At 34.4% G+C, this 12,500-nt stretch overlaps 1 protein-coding gene across 13 annotated transcripts in view; it reads right to left on the reverse strand.

The window, feature by feature from the left end:
• The window catches only part of LOC144977557 (CD109 antigen-like), a gene marked incomplete at its 5' end in the record, with an annotated part of 81,146 nt that overhangs the window by 66,048 nt on the left and 2,598 nt on the right, over positions 1 to 12,500 (reverse strand). For all 13 annotated transcript variants that reach the window (XM_078922908.1, XM_078922904.1, XM_078922907.1 and 10 more), the window contains 1 exon segment: positions 8,085 to 8,159. In XM_078922908.1, the coding sequence (XP_078779034.1) occupies positions 8,085 to 8,159 (75 nt within the window).

A 12,500-nucleotide genomic window follows, 5' to 3' on the forward strand; every position in this document is an offset into this window, starting at 1 on the left:
TGAAGAGATGACTTCACGGCTGCCATTGTTAGTCATAACAAACAAAAAATAGAAGTCACACGCAAAACTCTATTATTGTAAGTAATAAGGATGAGAAACATTGAAGTTAATCAAGAAATGACGTCACGGCGACCATTGTTAGTCATAACAAAAAAAATGGAACATCCAATTGAATGAAGCGACGATGTCACAAGCAAAACTCTTTGTCATTGTAATTAACAAGGATGTGAAGCATTCAAGTTTATGAAGAGATGACTTCACGGCTATCATTGTTAGTCATAACAAAAAACAAATGGAACATCCAATTGAATGAAGCGAAGATGTCACAAGCAAATCTCTATTATTGTAAGTAACAAGAATGTGAAGCATTGAAGTTAATGAAGAGATGACGTCACGGCTATCATTGTTTATCATAACAACAACAACAATAGAATACCCAATTGAATGAAGCGAAGACGCCACAAGCAAAACTCTTTGTCATTGTAATTAACAAGGATGTGAAGCATTCAAGTTAATGAAGAGATGACGTCACGACTACCATTGTTAGTCATGACCAAAAAAAATGGAACATCAAATTGAATGAAGCGACGATGTCACGAGCAAATCTCTTTGTCAATGTACGTAATAAGGATGAGAAACATTGAAGGTAATGAAGAGATGACGTCACGGCTACCATTGTTTATCATAACAACAACAAAAATAGAACACCCAATTGAATAAAGCGAAGACGCCACAAGCAAAACTCTTTGTCATTGTAATTAATAAGGTTGTGAAGCATTCAAGTTAATGAGGAGATGACATCACGGCTACCATTGTTAGTCATAACAACAACAAAAATGGAATACCCAATTGAAAGAAGCGAAGACGCCACAAGCAAAACTCTTTGCCATTGTACGAAATAAGGTGAAACATTCAAGTTATTGAAGAGATGACGTCACGTAGTTGTAAAAAAAGAAAGAACATTCAACTGAATTTAGCGAGGACTTGAGACTTGAGACTTGGACAACAAGCAAACTGTTTGTCGATGTAAGTTACAAGAAGGAGAAATATTCAAGTTCATGAGGAAATGACTTTCGTGAGTGTCATTGTGTTAGTTGTACCCCAAAAAAGGACATCCGAATGAAGATAAGACTTCACAAGCAAAACTGTGTACGATTGTTAGTAACAAGGAGGAAAATCCAAGTTAATGAAGAGACGAATTCACACATAAAAATGCATCTCGTTGTTTGTAACAAGGAGGAAAATCCAAGTTAATGAAGAGACGAATTCACACATAAAAATGCATCTCGTTGTTTGTAACAAGGAGGAAAATCCAAGTTAATGAAGAGACGAATTCACACATAAAAATGCATCTCGTTGTTCGTAACAAGGAGGAAAATCCAAGTTAATGAAGAGACAAATACTCTTCAACAGTCGTAACGTCATTTCCTTCCTAATGACGCATGGTAACTTAGTAACACTGGCTCTTCACGAAATCAGAATAAAACGTGACAAACTCATGTGGGTAATGATAATATAGTATTAGTAGAAAGACTAACAGTTTCAAACTGTAAAGAGTTGATAATGAGGATGATAAAGGTTTGTGCATTGATTAAGACATTGAAAAAAAACAAAACAACTTGGAATAAACGACGATAATAAGGTTGAATTTAATCAAAATTACAGTCAACATTGCTATTATGCCATACGATGAAGAAATACTATAATATAAAATGGCCCCATTTGAATACGAGAGCAGTTGTACTACTAACATGGAGGCAATCATTGATTGGTAGTAGACATCCATAATTTACACATTTTCAACCACACAGAAGTCTTCAACATCAAAGAATATAACCTTTCTTTTCTAACCTATTTGTGCTTCTTCTAGTACAGGTGCTATCAGCGTGGCTTCGTTTGCTACAATGGCATTGGTTAAGACAACCAGGTTTATTAACTTTATTCGTTCCGTGTTTTGGCGGTTTTCAAAGAGAAATAGGAAAAAAAAAAAAAAGATATAAAATGTTTAATAAATTTTCATAGTTTTTTTCAAAGAAAAATTTATAAAAAGTCCAAATCAAAACATAAAGCGATAGATAGATCTTATGTATATATTTTTTTCTATTAAAAAACAGCTAACGAACACACTGTGAAGTTCTAATTTTGTAAAGAAAAAAACAAAACAAAACAAAGATTCATTTTCAAAATTGCTGAAATACATTTAAAATTAAAAAAAAAAAAGAAGATATTTCCAAAATTGTTGAAATACATTTAAAATAAGAAAAAAAAAGAAGATATTTCAAGAAGTCTCAGGTTTGAAACTTTTCCACAATTTGAGGACATTTTAATCGCCAATCGATATTAGAAGTATATGATTTGGGGGTAAAAATGAAAGGAAGAAGAAGGAATAAAAATGATGATGGTTGAACTCCAACATAATAATATGTGATGATTCTTCCACCCCACTATGTCTAACTGGCATTATATCGGAATGACTCAGGTGAGCAAAGCTTGAGTTTTAAAGCCGAAATGAACCAAAATGAACAGAATTAAGACATGACAGCTTTTTTTTTTAATTTTCAGAAACAAAATCTCTCTCTCTCTCTCTCTCTCTCTCTCTCTATATATATATATATATATATATATATATATATATATATTATATATATATATATATATATATATATATATATATATATATATATATATATATTATATATATATATATATATATATATATATATATATATATATATATAATATAAATTATAAAACAAAAACGATGAAATAATAGTGCTCAGCTTTAGTATAAAAGGAGCTATTTATAAACATTTGAAATATGATTAAGATAGTTTGACTTCTACAAAGGTTGTTATCGAGCGTTCCTGATGAGAGCAACGCTCGATAACAACGTTGTAGAAGTCAAACTATCTTAATTATATTTCAAATGTTTATATATATATATATATATATATATATATATATATATATATATATATATATATATATATATCTTAGTAGCCATTTAGAGATGAATTGTTTCCGGGTTTATAAGACGAAGGAGAAGGAGGCGGAGGAGGATGAGGAAAAGAGGAAGAAGAAGAAGAAGAAGAAGAAGAAGAAGAAGAAGAAGAAGAAGAAGAAGAAGAAGAAGAAGAAGAAGAAGAAGAAGAAGAAGAAGAAGAAGAAGAAGAAGAAGAAGAAGAAGAAGAAGAAGAAGAAGAAGAAGAAGAAGAAGAAGAAGAAGAAGAAGAAGAAGAAGAAGAAGAAGAAGAAGAAGAAGAAGAAGAAGAAAAGGAAGAAGAAGGAAAGAAAACAACAAGAAAAACAACAAGAATGACGACAACAACAAATGCATTAACAATATCAACAATTCCAACAAGAAAACGAGAAAACTGATAAAAACATAACCTTATCAACTACATAACCTAGAGAAAAAAAAAACCCAACCTTTGTTGGAAACCGATTGCGTTTCATTTTCACACCATCCGAACACCTCACTTATAATAGTAGATAGGAGCAGACTGTTTCACACATATCAACAGTATGTAAACAATAAGACTTATAAAAACAAAAACCCAATGTTTGAAAATTCTAATTCAAGTAGTAGCTACACCATTTCCAGAGAACAGATCTCTAACTACAAATGAATCTAAAAGGCTGTAGAAATGCTTTATCATGTCATCAATCAAGACGCAAATTTTAATAATACGGAGTGAGGTCACACCAAATAAAACACTTTTTAAAAAATAATAAAATAGCCTGAAAACTTTAAACTCAATTCTCAACTGGTTAAAACGGAGCTGAAGTGGCCAAGTGGTTAAAGCATTGCGCTGTGACCTGGAAGGGTCCCGGGTTTGAGACCCGATTCAGGCACTTTCGTTTTGTTTTGTTTTTCCTTGGGGGCAAGATTATTTTCCCCCAATTTGCTCACTTATTGGACAACATGGGTGATTCCTGTTGACATCAGACATCTTGTTTGATGAATTATCTATATATTCCTTCACGGAATGCCGAGGCGACGATATCTTATGATGCCGTGGCGGAAGGGCATCATTTTCTTAAAATTTAAATGACTTCCAGCATGTCAACAAAGTAATTAATGCGATATTTCTTGGATGTCTCAGGTTCGAAACTTTTCCACAATTCGAGGACATTTTAATCGCCCATCGATATTAGAAGTAAACGATTTGTGGTAAAAATGAAAAACAGCGATTTGTTACAGATCATCAGAAGTGGGTACGTTAGTATTTGTGGGAAGGAACGGGAAATTGCAATCACATATTATGGTACACATCAGAAATTTATGGATTCAGATGAGGCCGAATTAATCCCTGAAGAACTAAGAAATATCGCAGTGCATTCCACCGTACTAAAGTTACAACAAGATCTTGACAGCCCCAAAACTGTGACCCAGAACCGTGACCAATGGAAACCATTAACATGGATGGAGAGAGCAGCTATACTTATCGACCATGATTGAATCACACATTTCTCAGCAAGCGTCATTCGGACTGCAAGGCTTACTACTACTACTACTACTACTACTACTACTACTACTACTACTACTACTACTACTACTACTACTACTACTACTACTACTATTACTATTACTACTACCACTACTACTACTACTACTACTACTACTACTACTACTACTACTACTACTACTACTACTACTACTACTACTACTACTACTACTATGGTAAATTGGGGATCAAAAATGTATTGGTTACATAGAGCTGAGTTTGTTTTGAAAACGAAAGCGCGATAAGTTTAGGCTTAATTTGAAATTTCCACGAGCAAACGAACAGATTTATGCGGCTATGTGGTCTTGTGGTATGACACTCGCTTTCAGATTTATATTCAGGTTTCCATTCAACCAAGTCATCTATCACATATTCTTTTGTGGCTGTCTACGATCGGAATTTTCTTATAAAATGTAAACACGCTGTTATGAAAGTAGTATGTCGTGTGATGAAGGAAAGTGAATAATAAAGATAGAGAGAGATATAAAGCGTTTTAATCTACGTATTATATATTTATTTAGTATTATGTGCAGTGTTTTAATAAGTTTACAATGTAATACCATACAAACTGTGGAGTGATCCTCGACATTATTGGAGGTTTCCACAAGACGAAGAAGACGAAGAAGAAGAAGAAGAAGAAGAAGAAGAAGAGGAAGAAGAAGAAGAAGAAAGAAGAAGAAGAAGAAGAAAGAAGAAGAGAAGAAGAAGAAGAAGAAGAAGAAGAGAGAAGAAGGAAGAAGAAAGAAGAGAAGAAGGAAGAAAAGAAGAAGAGAAGAAGGAAGAAGAGAAGAAGAAGAAAGAAGAAGAAGAAGAAGAAGAAGAGAAAAGAAGAAGAAGAAGAAGAAGAAGAAGAAGAAGAAGAAGAAGAGAGAAGAAGAAGAAGAAGAAGAAGAAGAAGAAGAAGAAGAAGAAGAAGAAGAGAAGAAAGAAGAAGAAGAAGAGAGAAGAAAGAAGAAGGAAGAAGAGAAGAAGAAGAAGAAGAAGAAGAAGAAAAGAAGAAGAAGAAGAAGAAGAAGAAGAAAGAAGAAGAAGAAGAAAGAAGAAAGAAGAAGAAGAGAAGAAGAAGAAGAAGAAGAAGAAGGAAGAAGAAGAAGAAGAAGAAGAAGAAGAAGAAGAAGAAAAGAAGAAGAAGAAGAAGAAGAAGAAGAAGAAGAAGAAGAAGAAGAAGAAGAAGAAAAGAAGAAGAAGAAGAAGAAAGAGAGAAGAAGAAGAGAAGAAGAAAGAAGAAGAAGAAGAAGAAGAAGAAAGAAGAAGAAGAAGAAGAAGAAGAAGAAGAAGAGAAGAAGAAGAAGAAGAAGAAGAAGAAGAAGAAGAAGAAAAGAGAAGAAGAGAAGAGAGAAAGAGAAGAAGAAGAAGAAGAAGAAAGAAGAAGAAAGAAGAAGAAGAAGAAAAAGAAGAAGAAGAAGAAAAGAAGAAGAAGAAAAAGAAGAAGAAGAAGAAGAAGAAGAAGAAAAGAAGAAGAAGAAGAAGAAGAAGAAGAAGGAAGAAGAAGAAGGAAGGAGAAGAAGAAGAAGAAGAAGAAAGAAGAAGAAGAAGAAGAAGAAGAAGAAGAGAGAAAAGAAGAAAGAAGAAGAAAAAGAAGAAGAAGAAAGAAGAGAAGAAGAGAGAAAGAAGAAGAAGAAGAAGAAGAAGAAGAAGAAGAAGAAGAAAAGAAAAAAAAGAAGAAGAAGAAGAAGAAGAAGAGAAGAAGAAGAAGAAGAAGAAGAAGAAGAAGAAGAAGAAGAAGAAGAGAGAAGAGAGAAGAAGAGAAGAGAAGAGAAGAAAAGAAGAAGAAGAAGAAGAAGAAGAAAAGAAGAAGAAGAAGAAGAAGAAGAAAAGAAGAAGAAGAAGAAGAAGAAGAAAGAAGAGAAGAAGAAGAAGAAGAGAAAGAAGAAAGAAAGAAGAAGAGAGGGAACGAAGAGAAGAAGAAGAAGTAAGAAGAGAAGAAGAGACCTTGAACAAGCTGAACAAAATGTAACATTTTGATGTTGGATTTTTCAAAAAACTGTGAACATTTTTTATTTTGTAGTTATTTTGAGTACATCTTGCAGTGTGACCAATGACTCAAACACATATAAAAATAATATATATATCCCCCTCCACCCCCCACTCCCACGCCCCCCCCCCCCCCCCATTAATTCAATATAAATCCTATCGTGTAATAAGAACAGAAAATTCCATTTTGGAAAGTCCATAATACCGCCATATGGGGACATTTAACTCACTCAACCCAAACACCGACTATATCCGTAGTTTACCCCGGGTTACTTTTTACCCCATGCCTATTTATTACATTTTTTTGAGACCAATTATAGGCGTAGAATCAAAGCTAATGTTTTTAGGGGGTTTTTTTGTATGTTAATGACAGTAGAATAAATCTATCTATATATGTACATGCTCATTTTAAATACATTTTTTCCAATTTTGAAAAGTAGCAAGAATCTCTAGGACTGATTAAGTTAATAAACAAAATAGAAAAACCAGAGTCGGTATTTTCAACTTCTTTGTTAATGTCTTAAACTGACATGTACCTATTTGCAGGTCTGGTAACCCAAATTGTTATATTATAAGACTCATCATAATTTGTAATGTGAATACTCTCAAACCAATATGAAAATATTATCCATTTACAACAATGTTAATTAAATCAGGCCGAAAACAGCATTCGGTTATCAGACCTGCTGATATGTGCACGTCGTCTTTAAACTCTTCAAAAACCATTTTTTTTAAAAATATATAAATATAAAAGAATAAAAAATATAATAAATTGTCCTGTATAATTTTTTTTAAAATTATCTTATTATTATTATTTTCCTCTTTTCAACCTCAATAGTGAGAAACATCCAAAGTTTGCCGTCACTTTGCCAGGTTATTTCTTCCCTTTTCTTATTTATATATATATATATATATATATATATATATATATATATATATATATATATATATATATATATATATATAATATATATACACATACACACTAAACATAGATAAATAAATGCAAAAATAGAAAAATAAATTATGCAGATTATATATAATTTATTCATCTATTTTCTATCAATTTTGTGTGGAGAGAAAAAAAAAATTTTTGTTGTTGCATGTTACAGAACAGTGTTTCTGAAATTTATTTTTTTTTGGGGGGGGGGGGGGAAAGGGGGTGGGGGAGGGGAAGGTGACTGGGATGGGGAGAGATACGATAACTATATATCATAAAATCACAATTACAAGTCTATGGACTATTTTAGCAGTCATCTGTAGAGAGAAAAATAATATGTTAAAATGGTTATTTCATACTTGTATAGGGAATGAGATTAGCGGAAGAGTAGCGTCCCTTGATTGGACGTCACCGACAGAAAAGATATTAGATAAAGAACGTCATGTTGGTTGTGCGCATGCGTCTCTCGTCCTCGCTTCCGGTGAAAACGGCTTGAGACACTTCACCGAAAACGAGGACGAGAGAGACGCGTGCGCAAAACCAAATTGACGTTCTCTCTGTAAGGTGACGTCCAATCAAGGGACGCTAATCCTCCGCTAATCTCATTCCCTATTGCGAGTAACAAACATGAACGGGGAGCCATGACGGTATTTGGTACTTACATTGAATACAGAGAATGCGGTGCTTTCGGTCGCCTCGTAGCTCCAGGTATTTGTACTGGCTAGAGTATCCATGATCTGGAAAATGACAAGAATAATAATAATATCGTTACTTCTTCTTCTTCTTCTTCTTCTTCTTCTTCTTCTTCTTCTTCTTTTATTATTATTATTATTATTTTTTTTTATTTTTATTATTATTATTATTATCATTATTATTATTATCATTATTATTTATTATTATTATTATTATTATTATTATTATTATTATTATTATTATTATTATTATTATTATTATTATATTATTATTATATTATATTATTATTTTATTATTATCATCATTACTATCAGTAATATTATCATCATTATTACCACTATTTTAATTACTTTTTTTCGCCTTTTACAAGAGCTGTAACCTAACAATAATTGCCTATTTGGACAATAAAGATTATTATTATCATTATTATTATTATTATTATTATTATTATTATTATTATATTATTATTATTATTATTATTTTATTATTATTATATTATATTATTATTATAATTACTTGCATTATTTACAAGTGTGTCGTTTCTGTAGTTCTCGGGACCTATTATTAGGCTCCTGGAACCTAATTTGTTTTGTTTTCAAGGTTTTATGTTGCTTGTGACACATTTTAGCAATGACGATCGCATGCAACTCATTGGACCTCATTTCAATCGCGAAGTCGCACAAATTCAAGGCAAAATATGGGACAGGCGAGTTCGTTTGTGCTATTTTTAAAAATTAATTACGACGCTTTTTTATCAATAAATATGTCTGAAATTTGGCACACAATTAGCAAAGAGGTCATTTTAGATTATGTCAAGCGGCAAAACTCGTGCGATTAGTAGAAACCTGTTAAAAAACATGTTTGCTCTTTTCAGTGAAATATTTCTAAAACTATCAAGTGCAGAGATTTTGCCGTGAATAAGGTTATAGATGCACATTTCATCTATTTATGTTTCAAATTTCATCAGAATATGGTAAGTCATTTTCACGTATCATCACAAAACATCAACCCAATTTGCGATTCAACGAGTGAGAAGAGGAATGGCGCTTGTGACACATTTAGTGACATTTAGGTCATTTCGGGTAGTGGGGCAGATTGAGATCTGTCAATAGGAGTAGTAAGGCGTCTCCTTCCCTCCACTAGCCTGCGGGAGGTCCTTGGGCAAGACCGAGTACCCGCAATGCCCCCCCCGAACAGGGTTACGTGAAGTCGCGCCAGGCAGGCGATGGATGAGGATGGAGAGCAGCTGAAGGAGCTTCAGAACTGGTCTCTTCTTCAATGTGCTAGGCAGAGGATATCCTATGGATACAATGGCTGGGACACACGTCCTGTAAGGACACTGCTCTCTCACAGAAAGCAATGGCAAACTACTGTGAGTAAACCTGCCACGGAAACCTGAATGAAGAAAAGCAAAACAAATAATCGATATGAGACCTGGTAATGAGACCCCAAGTTAGATTGGTCTCCAAAGCGTATTGGGGAAGAACCTGACGCCGGCGGGAGTACCAGCTTAGTTGATGAAGGCATAACGCCTGACTGTACAGACCTGGAAAGAACCGGAATACATGGTTAAAGCGGAACTACCTCATAGGAACTTGGAACATAAGAAGTATGGCAGCCGGTAAACTCAACACCATCATCAATGAAGCAGAAGAAAACAAAATAGACATTCTGGGACTGTCGGAACACAGATGGGCTGGAAGTGGACATTTCACAACCAGCTGCGGAGGAAGGATAATTTACTCAGGAAGGGAAAAATCTGGACAAAGCGGTGTGGCAATCTATCTCGCAAAAACAACAGTCAACAGCCTCATTGGATACAAACCAGTGAGTGATCGCATTGTTAGCATTAGACTCCAAGGTCAAGCTAAAAACATCACGTTTATTCAAGTTTACGCACCAACAACTGCTGCAAATGAAGAAGCAATAGAGAATTTCTATGATGCCCTACAAAAGGAAGTGGACAACAAAGATAAACAGGACATATTAATAATCGCTGGTGACTTTAATGCCAAGGTAGGACGAAAAAAGAACAGTGAAGAAGATGGAATCATTGGAATATCTGGACTAGGGGAAAGAAACGAAAGAGGCGAGACACTCATAGATTTTGCACTGGCAAATCAACTTGCAATAAAAAACACCATGTTCAAAAAACATCCAAGAAGACTATTTACGTGGACATCGCCAGATGGAAGAACAAAAAACCAAATTGATTACATCATGATTGAAAAAAGATGGAACACCATAATTCAAGACGTCACGACCAAACCAAAAGCAGACTGTGACACAGACCACGAACTTTTGATATCAAAACTGAAACTGAAGCTTAAAATGAAGAAAAAAGTTACAAGACCTATTAGATACGAAGTTGACAGTATCAATGAAGAATTTGCGATTGAAGTAAAGAATCGTTTCCAACTGCTACTTCAAGATATCGAGGAAAAGGAACCGGATGAGATCGCAAATGAGACAAGGAAAATATACTTGGAATCCGCTGAAAAACACCTTCCTAAAAAACGGGGCAAAAAACAACCATGGATGAGTGAAAATACACTAAACAAAATCAAAGAGAGGAAAGACGCAAAGACGACTCATGGCACTCATAGCAATGTATACAAAGAGATAGCTAAGGAAGTGAAAAAGCTGTGCAGAACGGATAAGAAAGAATATCTCATGAGAAAATGCAGAAAAATAGAAGACCTTCAGAGAGAAAACAAGACCAGGGAAATGTATGATGAAATAAAAACCATCACAAAAAGTTTTCAATCACGAATAGGGGTGATAAAAGATGAGCAAGGTAAACCCCTCACAGAAGCAGAAGACATAGCAAATAGGTGGAAAAGATATTGTGAAGATATGTACACAGAAGACCAAATAAACGAAATCCAACCTTTGCAAAACAACATGCAAAATGAAAACGAAGAATCTAGCTTACCACCTCTAAAATCTGAAATAGAATGGGCAATTAAATCACTTAAAGATGGGAAAAGTCCAGGTTGTGACAACATTCAAGCTGAGATGATAAAAGCAAGCGAAGATGAAGGAGTTGAAGTATATCTAAGACTTTGTACGAAAATTTGGGAGAAAGAAATTTGGCCCTCAGATTGGAGGAGAGCAATTTTTATACCATTGCCTAAGAAAGGAGACTTACAACTATGCTCCAACTACCGAACAATATCACTCATCAGTCATGCAAGCAAAATCCTTCTAAAAATTATCATGAACAGGATTGAACGTAAACTGGAAGAAGAAGTCAGTAACACCCAGGCAGGTTTTAGAAAAAACAGAGGGACAAGAGACCACATATTCAATTTGCGACAAATTATTCAGAAGCATCGAGAAGTAAATTCTGGCCTCCACACTTGTTTTATAGACTATTCGAAAGCTTTTGATTGTGTTAATCATGAGAAACTATGGGAAACTCTCCTGGAGATGAACTTTGATCCTAGAATTAGAAACCTGATAAGATCCCTCTATGAGAACCAACAATCAGCGGTACAACTAGAAAGCGGAACAACAGAATGGTTCAAAGTTACAAAAGGAGTAAGACAGGGGTGTATTCTATCACCCCATTTGTTCAGCATTTACACTGAAGGTATAATGCGAGATGTGGAAAACGATGTCAGGAGAAGTAATTACAACGAACCTAAAATGCAAGGTCTACCCATAAAAGATCTGAGGTACGCAGACGACACTGCACTATTGTCCACAACACCGGGGGGACTAGAGAATCTAATAACATCTGTAAAGGAACATAGCGAGACCAAAGGCCTTAAGCTGAATATAAAGAAGACCAAAATCATGAATACTGACAAATGCAAAACAGATGCCATCATAAAAATCAATGGAGAAGAAATAGAAAGAGTAAAGAATTTTGAATATCTTGGAGCCAGGATTGAGTACAACGGGAAATCGGCCCCAGAGATAAGGAGGAGACTAGCAATGGCAAGATCAAAGCTAGAAAAGATGAATAATATCTGGAAAGGGCAGTGCATTCAAACAAAAATCAAAATCCTCAAAAGTGTTGTTTTCCCAACTGCAACATATGGATGCGAAGCATGGACTATCAGCAAAGCAGAGAGCACAAAGATCACAGCTTTTGAAATGGCATGCTACAGAAAAATACTCAGAATATCATGGACTGAAAAACAAACAAACAAAGAAGTCCTGAGAAGGATCGGAATAAAATCACCAATTCTTCTTCAAACTGTAAAGAAATTGAAACTAAACTATTTTGGCCACACGACTCGCCACGAATCATTAGAAAAGCACATTCTGCAGACAAGGGTAGACGGCAAGAGAGGAAGAGGTAGACCAACAAGAAGCTGGGAACAAGATATATGTGAATGGCTGGGAATGACAGCAACTCAAGCAAGTAGACTGGC

This window comes from Berghia stephanieae, chromosome 7 (assembly GCF_034508935.2).
Source record: "Berghia stephanieae isolate SIO BIC M18660-M18661 chromosome 7, UCSD_Bste_1.3, whole genome shotgun sequence".
Lineage (NCBI taxonomy): Eukaryota > Metazoa > Mollusca > Gastropoda > Nudibranchia > Aeolidiidae > Berghia > Berghia stephanieae.